We start from the raw sequence: 17,270 nt of genomic DNA, 5'->3' as shown, positions 1-17,270 counted from the left end.
GCCTAAGTACAAGTAATGACAAAACAAAATGACATGAGAGTAAATGTGATTTCTTGCATCCACCCCTGGCGAAATTTGTCAATGTGTTTAAAACTGATTCTAGTGCCACACACAAAAAAGAGTGAAACGTCCAAGCTTGAAGTCTACAGCTCTGATCACGTTTTTAAATGTCATTTTGATATGAGAATATAGTTTATTTATGAATAACAAAACATCTCCCTCAGAGGTAAAATGTCCAATCGCAAAAAGTCTTTCATTTATGTCATATATTCATTAAACAAAAACAAACTTTTGAGAATGCAGCAGCTGTAATATTCACCTCTCAGGCTTCTTACACCTGGTACCAGTAGTTGTGTTATTGTCCATGTCACCACCAGCTAATAAACAGTCATATTATTTTGTCAGAAGCTATTAGATGCTCTTTCTGAATAAAGTCAAAACACTCCTTCTGCCATACCAACGGCACTAGAACTGACAGGAAATGAGTGTCCTTATCAATCACGACACTGCATGCCTCCAGTTGTTGACTTCCAAAATAGAGCGTGTCACATTTAATTTGTGAGTTTACAACAGTTCGCTCAGCTGTATGGTTTTAAGAAAACATTTATTCACATTGATATAAGTACATTTTTGAGTGCATTTTTACATACTGTATTTGTGCATGTAGGTAAATCTCTATGTGTGCATCTTTCCTTGTGTGCCTTCTCACAACCATGCGTAGTGTTATAATTCACACGTTTGTGAATGCGGTTTATGTACTAAAAGAAACATCAGCTCTGCATTTTCATTTGATTATTTTTTGTACAATTTCCCTTTCATTTAAGAGAGACAGAACCCAACCAAACAGGAAACAAAGAAAGAAAGAAAAACCCAAATGCGATATCAGGTCTTAGCAGCGGACGGATACATTTGACAGGTAATATCGAGCTTATGAACACATAGCATTCTCACACTAACAGTTTATATCTCACATACTAATCTAGGCTACAACACTATCTCACATTCCTGAGGAGTTTCCTCCTCCTCCTGTTCCTTTTTTATCCCTCCATAATTTATCCCCTCTTCCTTTTAACTCCTGTGCTTTTGTCCATTTTCTTCCTTTACATGTCCTCCTCCTCTCTCTTTCTCTTCTTTATTCCTGGACGTTGAGGATCTGTGAAGACAGTCCTTGGTGCCAGTTCTTCAGCTTGGCAAAGCGAGGCCCTTTCACCTCCGACTCAAACTTCTCTCTGGTGGTGTGGAAGGCAGTTCATTTTTACACTTTTCACAATTTTAAAGGAATAGTTTAATATTTAGTTAGAGGAGAAAATTGATACCACTCTTATGTTTGTACAGTCAATAGGAACTACTGCCAGTAGCTGGTTAGCTTAGCATAGTTTAGTTTAGAGTAAAGACTGGAATCAAGGGGAAACAGGTAGCCTAGCTCTGTCTAAAAGCAAATCTGCATACCAGCACATCTAAAGCTATAAATTAACATGTTAAGTTTAAAAATGACAAGATGTGGTTTAACGGGGGGGTTATGCTGAACTATTTTTTGGCAGTGACCAGTAACTTCAGGGAGTCTCCTGCGGGTTACCTGCCGTGTCATTCTTACCTCGACCTCTGCAGGGCCTCCTCATCTGGGTCTTGCACTGGTAAGGACGAACAAAAAGCTAATGAGACGATAATCAGTAATGAGATGAAAGCTGAGTCTGAACAAGAAGTGTGGATTAGCAGAGATGAGTATCAAGAATATCAAAAGAGAAGGTAGGAAAGGACAAAAGGAGGAAAGCAGGTGTTTGTGTACTGACGGTATTCAGTGCCAGTGAGGTGGGCCAGCATCCTGAAGCTCTTGGACTGCAGGTTGGCAGCACGACGAGCCCATTCAGCCATACTCTGGTTCGTATCTCCTGGCCTGATCACTGCCTGGTAAACGGGAGACGCACAGTCTACCACAGGGTCCTTGATCGGCAGAGCTCCACTGCAGAGCAGACAGCACTGTTAGAGCTCGGAGTAGTGTGTACTGTATTTAAAGCTCATCATAGATCATAAAGTACTAAAGGCCCATGATGTAGTATCATCTACAACTGAAGAGTTGATATTACTATGTTTTTATCATGTTTTATTTTTGAAAATGACTGAATAGTTAGAATAATAGTAGTAAACAACATTTAGAGCCAAGTAACAGCTGACAAGTTGATACCATACAATCAATTATTTCAGTCAAAGTTATTAAATACAGGTCAAATGTTGTTGTAGTCCTGAAACTTACAATGTGTTCTACTTCAAATAGGGAGATTCAAAAGATGTTGGTCATTCAACAAAGTTTTGTATTTACAAACTTTATTAAATCAGATTGTATTTCATTATGAGCAGTTATTACTTTAAGATCAATAATTCCATTTTTATACATACACATACTACTACTATACGGTCTTTGTGTAGTCCTATAGTTCCACGTTTAAGGTAACTGTGCCGTAGTGTACAGTAGATACTGGAGTGAGATCACACAGCAACATGACTGGATAGTGTTTGCTTCTTTTAGCATTCTTAAATGAGTTAGAAAAGCGAGTCAATACCGATTGAGCAGTGATTCGTTTGAAAACCTGTGATTTGATACTCAGAACATTCCCATGCCATGAAATCCCATCAGGCTACTGAGGCTGTGATGATATTGGTTGCTTTTTTAAGAGGACGACTCTAAAAAGAAAACCCTAAACACATCTCACATGCTCACACTTTGACCAAAGTACCTCTAAGTACTTCCAGATACACATAAAATGAACTCCTGGTTAGTGAGTTTGACCATTATACAGTATGCTTTGACACATTAAAAAACACACAAAGAAATGGACAAATAGATGCTGTAGAATTTGCAAACATTTTCCGTAATATTATTTATTATAATATTAATTCTATACATATTAATATTATAATAGTTCAGGGATATTAGTTTATGACACACATGGAGCAACGCACAAGCTGTTTAAAGTCATGAGATAAAGGAGACACATATTAGGAGAGGCGGGATAGAAAAGGAGCGCTGCTGTACTTACGACAAGGGGGAGCCCGCCTCTTCACTGAGGTCACAACCAGGAAGGAAAGATGGGGAGGGATGGGTGGAGGACAGCACAGGTGTGGTTGGTTGTGTTTTGGTTGTGGGTGGAGTGATCAGAGGAAAGTGAGTGAAAAGCAAGGAGGAGTACGTGCCACGGACAAAGACAACATGGAAAAGCCCCGGGGTACAGTAAAGTATCCGAGATGTAGCAGCGTATGCTGGAGGTTGGCCTATATGTTCAAAATCTGCTTTGTGTTTTTGACTTTTCAGAGAATGTGTCTTAAAGAGTTGATTCACCCAAATTATTAAAAAAACACATTTTCTCAATTAATCTCAGATTTCCAGCATTGAAATTATTTGTAATTGAAACAAAAAGACTCCTATTACTTACTTCAAAAAAGTAGTAATTTATCCATAATACAGATTTAAGTTTGTTCGGTTTTAATTATTTAATTCTTTGAGTAATTATTTAATACAGCGAGTAGCACAAACAAAATTCCTTTCACCTCCACTGTACTGTGTGTGGAGGCAAAAAATCTTAGCAGTGTATATGACAAAACCTCGGCAAAAAACTCCAGAACTATTTGCATGGCTAGTTACAACTAGCAGTAAGTGAGAAAGTATGTTTTTTTGTTATTTGGGAGAACTGATCCTTTAATTTCTCAAGGCGTGGGCCGGTTTGATCAGTTATGTGAAGTGCGTGAGTGGAGAGCGCTCATAGACTGGAGAGGTGATTAGTTTGGTTGTGTGACCTCACCTGTCGTGTCCCTTAGCCTGCGACTGCCCTGCGATGGCGTCCATGATGGCGTCCTGTGAGTACATGCTGATTGGTGTGTTGTACTGGGCGTGAACAATGGTGGCCTTTCCCCCCGGACCCCTCACCTCAATGGGCTTGTGGGTGGACAGGGCCGAGTCTTTCAGAGCAATGGGGTTGAAGCTGGGAGTGTACTCCACACTGTCAGTGTCGTGGGTCAGAGGTCAGTGAAGTAGGTGGGGAGGTTTCAAGTGCAGAAGTGAAGATGAGAGGTTTACAGACAGGGGAGGAAAGGAGAATTCGAGAGGAAAGAAAGGACAGAGAAAGCACCAAAGTGAAGGGAGGAAACTGGGTCGACGTGTAATAATGCAGCTGACAGACAGGAGGTGATATTGTAACGCTCAATAATACAAGCTACAAAATACAAGCTCTTCCTAGAAGGAAACGACAATAACGCTGACATACCAGTCCAAAGAAAACCAAACATGCTAATGTGTCACACCCAAACTGATTATTATCTGCATATTTCAAATGACACATTGAAATGCACACACCGCCAATGATGATGTACCAATACACACGACTGTATGTATAACTGACACACAAAATGCCAACGCACATGCATTTATACACACAGTAATATACTGCAAATCCATTTATATTCAGAAAATGTACATGAACGCTAAAGAAGACCAGCAGAGGTGGAAAACAGAGGTAGATATCATAGTACGAGTACTGAAAATTGATTAAAGAAAAAGCAGTGATCAAAAATAAAAGAACTAATTTAGTTTCTTTTAAACTGAGTGGGTAAAGTGTTTTATATATATTTTTTTTTATATTTGTTGAAATACTGTTAGCATCCCGACAGCAATCATTAAATCAAATGCTCTGACAAAAAATTAGAATTACGGTATCTGTGGCCTGTGGCAGGACTGTAATAAATCTAGCTAGCTTGGTAGCCATGTTCGTTGTTTACGTTCACTGTGATATGTTTACGTTCATAAGAATTATTCTGGGAGGGAGGGAGGCCTGAATCGACGGGTATTTAAGTTGCCAACTTGGCGACTTCCTCCCTAGATTTTGCGACTTTTGGAGCTGCTAGCTACCTTCAATGGAAGAGATTTGACAACACTGAGCTGGTTTTTTTGGCTCGATAATTTCTTTTAAAGTAGCTTACTCTTGCTAGCTTCTTCAATGTTACCTCGCCAACCTACCTCGTTCTAAAATAACTGTGTATTTGGTGAAGTCAAAATACTCTCACCACATACAAAAACAACATAATTTTATGAACTCTTCATTACACTTAGTTATTTATGAAGTAACTAGTACGACAGCTGTGAAATAAATGCAGTGAAGTATATTAGAAGGAAAAATAGAAACATCTCAGACAATTTACTCAAGTAAAGTAGCAGTACATTCAAAATGTACTGAAGTACACTAATTGAGTAGATTTTTTACTTTTCACTTCTAGGGACCAGATGCTGTTAATGACATGTTTCTGAAGAAACAAATGATCAGCACACTCAATATGCTGTTACAGTCACATTAAAGCCTTTAGTTCAACTTCACGCACATGAATGCATGTTGGACACAACTTCACTCCACACCAACATCTCAAAAAACAACACTGTCTCTACTGACGCATACTTCATGCACATGAGAAATTTGACGGTACTGACTTTGCAGCTGTGTTTTTAATAACCTGAAACACACCAGAGAGGCACATACAGAGAGAGAAACAGAGAGAGAGAGAAGGTGAGAATGTAATAAATCACCAGAGGGTATTCTGGTGATAACAATGGCACAGTGTGTGTTTGTAGGAGACTATCCAACTACAGCACTGGGCTGTAGTTGGATGGGCTGTAGTTCCCATGTACAGGTCAGAATAGCAGCCGTTTGTCATCACTGGGATATTTCCCAGCTTCCCCTGCATCATCAGGAATGACTGACAAGAGCACAAGTGTCTCAATCACATGACACAGAGACACAATTAGCACAGAACAGCCACAAATATACACAGCTACACAAACACAACACATACCACCTCATCGACTTATGTCAGGACTGCAGCCTTAGACGAATCTGAGTAGACAAGCCGCCATTACGCAGTTGTAAACCCGAGTATAATACTGCAATGTATGCAAAGGATTTAACTTCCTAATCTCTTTTCCTAAGAAGTCTTAGATCCCGTAGAACCAGTTAAATATTAAAAAGTTTCATAGATTATAACTTTTATTTTAATGGCATTTAATGGCCATATTTTCAATATATTTATTTTCAGTTTTAACAGACAAGACATCTTCTCTGGTCATAAATCTCATTTATATTATTTTTCAATCGCAGACAAAGGACCAATCACAGACAGATAAAGAACGAGCAACGTGCCACTCGTTGATTTCGTGCTTGGCTACGTTTCCAGGCCGAAATGCCACTTTTACATATTTCAGATTTTTATTATCTCCGCCAAAGAGATTTTTTCTGTTTCGGTTTGTTTGTCTGTTTGTCTGCAGGATTACGGTGGAACGACGTGCCCAATTGCCAAGAAAGAACCGATTAAAAGTTTGGAGCGGATCCGAATCACGAGGTGGATACACACATTATCTTTCAGTTTCAGGCATTTTTTGCTGCTATTCTTGGAGAAGGTCTCCATATAAATCGACGTAAATGGGTTCAGTTTCACTCTGCCATCGCAGTAATGGGAGTGCAACACATCCATCAGTCGATTTGTCCACACAGTACATAGATGTGTTCGGGGGTACAGTAGGTTAAGTGGAATGTCCTCGGCAGCACCTCTCACGTGGGGCATCTCAGGTTTGGCAGTGGGGCATCCAGGGGATTCAGGATGATAGTGTGTAACTGGAGCGGAACATTCCCTTACCAACAGCTGCTCTCTCCTGTGTGTGTGTGTGTGTGTGTGTGTGTGTGTGTGTGTGTGTGTGTGTGTGTGTGTGTGTGTGTGTGTGTGTGTGTGTGTGTGCACGTGGAATCAGGAGTCTCTACAGTATGTGCCTGGTGAGGTGGGGTCTCTGGCATGATACTGCCGTCATCGTCCCTGCAGTCTGCCCAGAGCACGTTCCCTGACACCTGACTTATCGTTGGCCTTTACTGTAAAGCATCTCGGCTCCAGAGGGGAAACACATTAGTGAAGACTGATATCTGGATGTGACATATGTAAGAGGCAAAGCAGATCAAATCCTTAATTAACATCTACAAGTATTTCATGACCGAGGCTTCACCCAAACTCACACTGAGGAGTGTTCCTCTTAAACTGTGGCCTCAACTTAACTCCCACTGATCTCCACTCAGTGCAACACACAGTCAAGATAAAGACTTTGATGATTTAGTGTTAAATGTATTCCAAAAATAATCTAGTGAAACAGTTTTTGACAGTATCATTCCAATGGAAATTTAAAGAAAAAGGTACAAATTGCTAAACATAGAATATTAAAATAAGTAATCTGGTGATATTCTATATTCCTTATTGTCAATAAATCCCCCAACTAAAAAACTAAAAAGTATTGTTTGTGTAACGAAAGACCGATATATATTATTCCACTGTTGCTCTGAATGACATGTTCCTTCGCTATGATGAACTGGGGCACAGTAGTTTATTTTGAGTCGAACCCCACATACACTGTTCTGGTGTCGTAAACACTCACTATTAGAGCACTTAATATGTAATAATCCGCAACTGAAAATAGTCCCCAACAAATACACTGCTTGAGTAACGTTTACTAAAACTAGAGTGCTCAGCTTTTTTTAGGAAATGACGATACATTTTGATCTTTGTTTGAAACAAGTGGGTTTTGGACTGAGATTAACAAATAGGTTTGTTCACAAAAAGAAAAGTCTTAAATATCGTCGCTATTATTTTTTAATTAAGCCTCAAACCCCAAAACGTACTATAGTGGCCCTCAAAATTTGTATTTGCATAAATTCAAAATGGATAAAGACGCTGGCGACGTTTTTGTGCCGATGCTTTTAGATGTGCTATGGGTGTTAGTTGATCGATGTCAAGTGGTGTGGCGTTCTGCAAGGCGGCCATAATGTGTTGTACATTTCTAGCCGAAATAGAAGAATTCACTTGTTCCAGCTTCTAAATTCTTCAAAATTGTTTTTGTATTCTATGATAGTAAAACAAAAATATGTGAATATGTCACAGTGCTCTGGGAACAAACAAATCATTGTTAGTTGCAGCTCTAGAATATTTAAATGAATAAAAAAGCAAAGGCCTGTAGTGGCTGACGGTCGACTCTAGAGTCAAAATGTCACCTTCCTGTAACCTCGCCAGCATTTAAAAAAAGCTTCACAATCAAGTCCCTGGTTTTCCAGGAAAAACAGGATTTAAAACTCAGCGTCAGAGGAAAGACGGAGATGCATCTGCTTGAAGATAAAAACCCTCAAAAAGAAAAATCAAGGAACTGAAACAGCAAGGAGAGTTCTTTAAAAATACTTTTTGCAACATCATCTCCCTGGTTTCATTGCTGTAGTCTGATCTCCTGCTACTCTGTTACCTGGATGCCGGCCAGGTATGTTTGTGTGTACGCTCCCGAAATAGTGGCATGTGTGAGAGGAATGACTGCTGGGATTGCAATGGAAAGTTCTGAGTATATTTTCTCAACACAGTCCTGTTAATGTGAGGTTAAATGGGGTCGTGATGTGCATTTGCTTCATTCAACCAGAGTGAAAAGCAATACTTTTGTTAAGTTTTGTTGCATCAGCTTGTGGTTGGTTGTTGGATTATCAAGGAAGGAGTTACATCTTCTTATCTTAGTATTACACATCTATGAGGTAACCTACCCCAGTGATGAAACTCCCCGGGAAGCTGTCGACCCCTGTCCTAACCTGCCCTGCATCAGCATCATTTCTCCGAGAGTTTCGGAAGAGTAAAGGCCAACTGGGGAATTGTACTGCCCCCACTGGCCTGGTGGAGATACGGCAGATGGTGTGGAGGAGGCAGGACCTTTGACCGGGGTCGACAGGAGCTCTGGATCTTTTTTAGGAACTTGGAAGAGATTCCTTTCAGAAGGCTTTTTATCCTGGAAATTTTCAAAGGACACTGGCTGCTCCATTTGAACTTCCTCTCCAAAATGTTTAGGCCCGACCTCATCTTTCACGTTTTCTAACTCCTTCAAAATATGAGAAGATGTCAAGATAGATAGAAAAGAAAGCTTTGAAGTGAAACGAGAGTAAAGATATCAGCTTGTTTCATCTTCAATTTCCTTTCATTTGTTTTGGTTTGCTGACCTCTGACCTCTGCACAGGCCTCCCTGCAGTGGCACTATGAATATTAGACACTAGAGGGCAGCAGGACACCGCCTGATGGCACCGATAAAGAATTGTGAGGATGATCACAAACAGGAATACAAAACACGTATGACAGACAAACATATGCAGATATACAGCTGCTATTCTTTCTATGTGTTCTATGTATTGTGTTTTGATATTTGTTCATTATTGTTGAGGTTGTGTTTGTACCTTCTGGTGGGGGATGACTGACATGGGGGAGTCCATTCTTGGAGTTGTGGAAAATGCTGCTCCACGTTTTGATCTAAAGATAAAATGACAAAACTTCCATTTGAAATATACCGTTACATCATATTTTACCACTTAGTATTTGACAATTTAAATATATTTCACGGGAAAAAACTATATTTATAAACAATGAGAACCAAGTGGGGTATACCTTTGTAGTTACATTTCAATTATTGTTTTTAATATAAAGCCCCAGCCATTTATAACACTGACTTCCTCCTAAACTCCCACACTGATTTGTCTTTTTCCTATTCTTTCTTAAGGTAATATCCAGTACCTTAAAATTAGTTACTGCATCATCTACTTAAGTTTTATGGAGACGGGTAAACGGTAAAAGTGTGCTGGTTGTTTACTTCTGCATGGTGAGTGACAGTTTGCTGGAGGCAGACTTGATCTTGTTTTGGGCCTCCAGGTGCGTCATCCCGTCAGTGCTGACCCCATCGATGGCTGAGATGATGTCGCCCTGGGCCAGGCTGCCACCCACTGCCTTGCTCTCCGGAGTTATCTATGGAGGGGTCAAGAGAGCAGGTCACACTGTGGCCAGTGACACAGACTTCTCAGAAAACAAGCAAGTAACTGGAATGCAGGTATGCAGTTACATACACATATTACAGATTGGAGGGACATTTATAAATGCTTTATGGATCATTCCGGATAGTTATTTATGCTGTGTGTGTGTGTGTGTGTGTGTGTGTGTGTGTGTGTGTGTGTGTGTGTGTGTGTGTGTGTGTGTGTGTGTGTGTGTGTAGCAGCTCAATAAATAAGTCTTAAAGAGGCAGAGAGGAGAACAGCTGATGTAGTAAAATAAACTAATCCATAAGCCCTGCAGAAATGCAGAAATTATTGTTATATAATTTTTTTTGTTTGCTTTCTTGTTTTTGGGTTCATTGTTTTTGTTTTTTATGCTTTTTTTGTCTATATTTTCCTTCTATTTCTATGTATTTTATGTCACTATGTTTATGTCACCACTGTTTTGCCTACTGCTCTTTTGCACCAATAAAATAATTTATAAAATGTATTTAAATTAAAATAAATTAATGAAGTGTGAAAGATAGGGATATATAAGGCACACAAACATGTGGCTCACACTATTTATAAAGTACCTGTGGATGAATGGTTGAATCAAAGTAACCATTTTCAAAAATCAATTGTTTTAATTTTTTTAATTTTTAAAAGCTCTTATTTTTTCAATTGTCACACCGTACATTGACCTTTAGCTGAACCCTAATGCTCCTGGCTCCGCTACAAAGCCAGAGTTTAGTGCTTAAACTACACAGAGCGGAGCTTTCTGTGAGCCCAGAGGCCTGGGGCATATTGGGTCTAGATTTACAGTCGACTCGTTAAAGAGTTAAAAATAAGCAACGCTGTTGATGACCCTGCTGAGCCCCCCTTCATCCCCCAAACACACACACCTGCTACTGACATTCATGCAACACTTCCTTGATTTGATCCTTTTCTTTTATTTACATGGAGTCTTCCTACAATCCACACTTTACCAACATTATTTCACCACTTCACATCACATAATGTTTCTGCTTCTTCTTAAACTTTCTCTTAGCCTCTCATCGTTGATCCTCCTGCCAACCTTTCTCCTTTTTTTGTCTGCTTTTTGGACATTTTCTTCCTTTGAATTAAAGTCATAATGCCTACATGTAGAAATGTGTGTGTGTGTGTGAGTGTGGAAAGCAGTTACAATAGGTGGTGGTAGGTGGAAAAGCAAGAAAAAAAATGCATCTGCACGGCTGCCTCAGTGTAATCAAACACTCTTGTAGACACATAACTCTGTCATGCATGTTTTCATGTGCGTCAGACACTTAAAATATAACGGATGACATACAGGAAATGGATACGAAGACTAATTATTAGAAAATTGGATTGTCTTGGATTTTGATCCAAATGTTTCTTTCAAGTTTTAAATCTAAAGAAATGTGTTGTATCAATCTATAAAATAATACTGTCGGGATATTTTTCTACTCAAGACAAATAAATACTTAAGGGTCATTTGTCATGGATGACACATTTTCAGCCTTTTTTTTCTTCCAGAATTTGAACTAAGACAGCATATAAAATACATTTTAGTGTTATATATATATATATATATATATATATATATATATATATATACACATACATTTTAGACACATATTATATGGAGAGAGCTTCGGCTTAGCTAACAAGATGTCAGGAATGTCTTCATTCCTCCTTCCTTTCTTAGTTCTTGGAAAGAACGGCAGCTGAAATCCAAACCGTGGCGGTGTTACGTCAAACTGTAATGGCACCCCACGTTGTCATGTCAAACCACAGGATGAACTCAAAACCAATGATACAATGCCATGGTGGACTCCGATCAAAGCTCCCCCTCGTTGCCTAAGACTAGAGGATCAGAAGACAACGACCTAACATAAGTCTGTTGCTGTGAATCAATATGACGCAGGCAGCTGAGCATCAATCAGGACTAAAGAACGAGAGTTAACGTCCACACTGTTGTGCTCAGGTGAGCCTCACCTCCTCTACCTTCTTCTCATGTCCTGAATCTCTCAAATCCTCCATCCATCCATTCCTTCACAATGACGCTGTCCTCTGAGGAGCAGCTCCAGAAAGGTGAATCTAAAACGGAACTATAAGCGAGGAATAAAGCTTACTAAAGGTAACACAAGCTGCCATTAGCTTCCTCGCTTCTTTCCTGCCACATTCGCACCCCTCTCCATCCATCCACCTCTCCTCCAATGCTATTTAAAGGAAACGCTGTAAATACACCAGCAATCCTGCCAGAGAGAGACACCCAGTCTCTCTGCTACAGAGACTAACTCAATTGTAGAGAGACACTTTATTTCCCCCTTTTTTTCTTATTATTCTAATACAAATAGGCTAATAATGTTTATTTGTTCTCATGGTTGAGAATGTTTTAATGTACATATAGGAAATGAGAGTATTTATTTTATAACTTAGTTACTTTAATAAATCCTCTCCTTTGTCTGCTGTCATTTGCGACAGTAGAAGCAAGTCTTTAACGTTGCCATGTTGTCGTCTATGTGGTGTCATTTTTTGAATGATGCGTCATTTTGTAAGATTGATCTCAACATCATCAAAATCCCTCATCCTGAATTGATTATTTGACTGTGCTGAGCATAAAACGTAATTCCACATTAGCCATGATTAATCAGCTGATTATGACCTTAGATTAGAAGGTGGACCAGACATTTGAGCTTGCATGTAATGTAATCAAAGTAAATATTGGACCTATTTTTCAAGAGCAATGCTCAAAAACTATTCCAGTCTTTCCACTGCGGCTCTATTCTTGAAATATCTCTGGACATTACATCTGAGCCTCCCTGTCATCATCACAAACAGCAACATTACATAACCACTGATCAGCCACTGCTCACACACAGACACAGAAATCACACCTGCTCACACACAGTATGCACATGCATTGATGGACTTTGAACATGCAACATGTCAAACCAGCTGAAAAAGTGATTTCCAGGTGAAAAGGATATAAACTGGTTTAAATAAATATATTAAAAAGGTTGTCTGCCATCTAGGTTGCTTTTGAATGTGTTTTACAGTGTAGAAAGTCCTATCATAAACCTGCTTCACTTTTCTTTTTCTTTTCTTTAAGGTTCTATGTTTACATTTTTGTGTATGTTGGTTTTTATTATGTTTGAGTACATACATTTACCGAAGTCAGTCAATGAAGTTTCCATTTGAAATCAATTGTGAATGATAATAATGTCACCTATATATTGTCATCATAATGTAACACGATGCATTGTTTTGTCACAGCGGATTATCAGTTCGCTGTTGTTTGTGACATACCTTGTCAATGTCACATATTCTTTTTTTATTTATTTTTTATTTGTAAGTTGCTTTTGTCGCAGCGGTCTGTGAGGGTGACTGTCCTTACCCTAGAGATGGTGAGTGGCATGTTGAAGTCCTTTCCTCCCTGTAGTCTGAAGCCCCATGGAGCGGGACCATTCAGACTCACTGTGTACGTGCTCATCTTCGGTTAAACGTAATGCTCCTCCTGCTAACAACTCCTGCTGGCTGTGTGGTTTCTCCTCCTGCTCGCTGTGCCCGTGTTCTCTGTCCTCTCTTGATATCCTTTTGTCCTGGTCGGCCTCGGTGCTCGCTTCTCTTTAGTCAGCCCTTGCTTCTCTCCCTGTCTGCTCCCAGCTCTCAGGACAAACACCCTGGGGTGTAGTTGGTGCGGGGTGGGTGGGTCAGGTGCTGTGGAACTTCTGTGACACACACACAGGCATGCATTCGTGCACACAAATACACATGTGTAGATAGACACACACAGAAAGAGAGAGCAGAGCCACGTCAGACCCAACAGTAAACTGACGAGAACATCCTCAATGTAAACCAAAAACTCCCTAAACAAACCTCAAATTTTAGAAACTCCAAAAAGTCAACTTTAAACTTAATAACAAGAGAGAAGAGTTTCTTGCCTGCAGAGTTGCTGAGGGCGAGGGACAGACAGCCTAAGAATAGCCGAGGTGAGCATAGACACAGGGGCCCTGGCCCTTATAAGGCCTGTAACTCGAAGCCCCAGAATGCTTCACTGCCGATTCACATCGCCAATATAGACCCCTCTTACTGCAACACATTCTCCCTCTCTCTTTCTCCCTCTCCTCGTGCTATCAGTTCATGCTGCTAGAACCCTATTATCTATAATCAGTCTCTGTGCACTGATGTCACTCGCTTTTCACTTTCACAGTCTTTCATTTTGCTTGAGAAAAGGAAACATCAAATTACCCAGCAGTGTTTCCCTAGAAATACCGCCACCAAGCTGATCCTCTGTTCAATTAGCAGCCAACCACAGCTGTTAAGGTCAAGTGAACAAAAACAGAGTCTGACATTGTTTTCTTTTCATTCATGTTCTGATGTATTAGTATCACTCACACACCTTGGAATTGAGAAGTTTGTGTGACACTAAACACCTGATTATAAAAGACACGAGAGATGGTGTTTGATCCCTAAGCAGTAAGTGAACATAAGCCAGTAACCATCCTTCTGTCACTCAAGACAGCGCTTATCATTACCTAGGACTACAGGTCCATGTTGATGACACACTCATGTTGAACACCTTTACTCCAGATCTACTCTAGATTTGAGGTTTCTGGTGTTAAAAATCATTTTTACACGTATTTGCTTTGTTGCCTAGGGTTAAAGTAGATTAGAATATTGTTTGTCCGTTAAATAAGCTACAGCCAGAAAGAAGACGGTACATTTAGCTTCGCATAAAGACTGGAATCAGCGGGAGAACAGCTAGCTTTGCTCTGTCAAAGGTAGAAGAAAATAGTTTTCATCAATCACTTGTCATTGCTGTTTGTGTACGCATTCAAACTGAATGAAATGAGGTGGTGGGAAGATTATATAAGACGTCTTATAGAAAGCAGGGGATTAGAATAATAGTATTTTCCAAAACGTCGAAAAGTAAGATATGCGTGCACGAGGGAGGTAGAAAACAAACCAAAATAACTGAAGGCTTACGGGTATCAAACATCTCTTGGGTCTTCTAACTTGTTTTAAGTTAAGACAGCTCACACTCACATTTGATAAAACATGTTAGCTTTTGACTGGCAGTAAACTGATTGAGTAACTTTGGACAGAGACAGACTAGCTGTTTCTCCCTGCAGGTCTTTGTGCTAAGCTAATAGCCTCACAGTTCTAGCTCCAAACGTAATGCACACACATGAGAGAGGTGTTGATTCTCATTTAACCCACTGCAAAAAAAGCAAATGATTCCAAAAATGTTTATTCCCTTAAAATACTTAGAATTTCAATGGCTACAGGAATAAAAGAGCTCTTGGTTTTTTTGTTTTGAGCATCCTGTAGCGACAGACTGAAGGAAAAGGTCAACCTCTGTTATCAGAAGAAGTTATGCAAGGATCACTTCAGCCTTATCATCACCCATCAAGGCCCTGGAACTGTGTGCTGCACACCAATCACCGAGCTGGCCTGTTTTTATTTACCAGATTTACTGGATTTATATTCATCACCTGCACGCTAGGGAGTGTGTGTGTGTGTGTGTGTGTGTGTGTGTGTGTGTGTGTGTGTGTGTGTGTGTGTGTGTGTGTGTGTGTGTGTGTGTGTGTGTGTGTGTGTGTAAAAAAATAAACACCACTGGACCTTTTTACAAACAGCACTGGTATTTGACTTAACAAATTTGACTGTGACCAAGTATTAAGTACTTTAGAAAAAACATATGTAATAATTAATCACAGCCATTTCTCTCACTACACAAAGACACACACAATGAAACACACACTCACGTGAGCACACACACTCAGTGGAAAATATTTTCCAGTGAGGAGAGTGTGATGGACCTGCATGATTACACACTAGAGATGTCACCGAGGCTCTTTTATCACTCCCTTCAAACTTGTGTACGTCACAGAACTGCACAGTGTACACACACACACACACACACACACACACACACACACACACACACACACACACACACACACTAAGAATCTGTTCTGAGGTCAATCATTTAAAACATTTGAAGCACTATGAAGGCCCCTGGCACGTTCATTCACATGATGTGGGACAGTCGCACTGTTCTGGAATAAAGTGGCTTCTGGCATGTCACGTGTGCTTTCAGTGACAGTGCCGGTGACTGTGCCCGTCCTTCTGTTAAATGATCTGTCCAAGCTCAATATCTCCAAGCTTGAGAGGCGTAGCTTACTAGCTGGCCTAACAGCTGCTAAAAAAGATGGTTGCGGTTCAATGGAAGCCTCCTAATTCCCTCACCTTCAGACACTGGGTCTTTGCATCTCTGGATGTTGTTTATCTAGAGTTGTCTTCTGCCCGAATAAATAGGACAAGTGACACTAATGTAAACAATTGGCGCTATTTTAGAATGATTTCTCCCTTTCCCTAATCCACGGTCTTCCATATTGCAACCTAGCATTTCCCTGTGTGTGCATGTGTTAGTGATGGTATACAATCCTGTCTGATAGCGCTGATGGAGTGCCGGCACCCATCAGCGAACACCTGATGTGTGTGTGTGTGTGTGTGTGTGTGTGTGTGTGTGTGTGTGTGTGTGTGTGTGTGTATGCAGTGGCGGGCCTTGCATTTCACACCTAGGCCTTCAGTGATGTCCTACACAGTCCTACCTGAATTATTCCACCTCTTAATACCATCATTATGACGCCATGGCTCTAGAAACTATACATTTAGACAGAAACGCAGTATATCTTAACATATCGCATCACCTTAACATAGTCAAGTGCAACAGAGTTATATTAATATTTCCGAAACATTTAGTTTAGTTGAGCAGCGGCTGGTATTCATGTGTTAAAGGAGACTTCCAGATGCCAGTGCATGTAACTGTTACTGACAGACCTTCCACTAGTACAGACCTGGGCATTGTACGGCACGCGGGCCACATCCAGCCCTTTGCCGGCCCTGTCCTATATTTTTCTAACAGAACCCTTTTCAAAATAAAAGCAACACCATTGTATTGCGTGCATGGTGTAAATAACTTTCTAACTGTGTTGCTATTATTTTGAAAAGGGTGCTGTTTTCCTTTATTTACGTACGCGCGCCGCGCGCGTGAACAGCTACAAGTAATGCTGGCCGGCTAGCCCTCAAAATGTCCGCTCACGCCAAAAGAAGAAAGATTGATACAGAATGCCGCGTTTTAAAGAAGACATGGACTGCTAAGTATGTATTTACACAAGTCAAAGGTAAAGCCGTGTGCTAGTTTGTGGTGCGCAGGTCGCTGTGTTCAAGGATTACAATTTGAGTCGCCGTTCAAGAACTTGTCTGATGAAGAGCGGGAAAAGGAGTCGCGTGCTTTGCTAGCTAAACTGCAAAACAAACAAGGAACTTTGTACAAAACATTGCACATCCAGAGATGCAGCTGTCAACACAAGTTATGTCTTATCCCACAAAACCGTTTTCTGACGGAGAGTTTATCAAGGAGTG

At 40.2% G+C, this 17,270-nt stretch overlaps 1 protein-coding gene across 3 annotated transcripts; it reads right to left on the bottom strand.

Annotated features, from left to right (window-relative positions):
• Nucleotides 1–170: 170 nt before the first annotated feature.
• ldb3b (LIM domain binding 3b) lies at nucleotides 171–13,820 on the bottom strand. Of its 3 annotated transcripts, XM_029456218.1 has the most exons (10): nucleotides 13,716–13,820; nucleotides 13,234–13,567; nucleotides 9,680–9,831; nucleotides 9,270–9,342; nucleotides 5,471–5,493; nucleotides 3,795–3,992; nucleotides 3,036–3,059; nucleotides 1,791–1,960; nucleotides 1,595–1,631; nucleotides 171–1,229 (listed from the first exon to the last, which is right to left on the bottom strand). In XM_029456218.1, the coding sequence occupies exons 2-10, from the start codon at nucleotides 13,327–13,329 to the stop codon at nucleotides 1,133–1,135; spliced, it is 870 nt and encodes a 289-aa protein (XP_029312078.1). In that variant the 5' UTR covers nucleotides 13,330–13,567; nucleotides 13,716–13,820; the 3' UTR covers nucleotides 171–1,132. The 3 variants fall into 3 exon arrangements, with proteins under 3 accessions (XP_029312078.1, XP_029312079.1, XP_029312080.1); XM_029456219.1 differs by lacking the exon at nucleotides 3,036–3,059; XM_029456220.1 differs by lacking the exons at nucleotides 13,234–13,567; nucleotides 13,716–13,820 and adding an exon at nucleotides 11,832–11,989.
• Nucleotides 13,821–17,270: the final 3,450 nt, after the last annotated feature.

This window comes from Cottoperca gobio, chromosome 19 (genome assembly GCF_900634415.1).
Source record: "Cottoperca gobio chromosome 19, fCotGob3.1, whole genome shotgun sequence".
NCBI classification, from domain to species: Eukaryota; Metazoa; Chordata; class Actinopteri; order Perciformes; family Bovichtidae; genus Cottoperca; species Cottoperca gobio.
This window is presented reverse-complemented; position numbering and strand designations above follow the sequence as displayed.

Excerpts from the sequence above, each read along its gene's own strand:
- ldb3b (XM_029456218.1), bottom strand. The coding sequence starts at position 13,329 with ATGAGCACGTACACAGTGAGTCTGAATGGTCCCGCTCCATGGGGCTTC. Across the intron at positions 9,343-9,679 it reads CTGTCACTCACCATGCAGAA|ATCAAAACGTGGAGCAGCAT; the intron begins GTAAACAACCAG and ends TTTTATCTTTAG. Across the intron at positions 1,230-1,594 it reads GAGGCCCTGCAGAGGTCGAG|AGAGAAGTTTGAGTCGGAGG; the intron begins GTAAGAATGACA and ends CCACACCACCAG.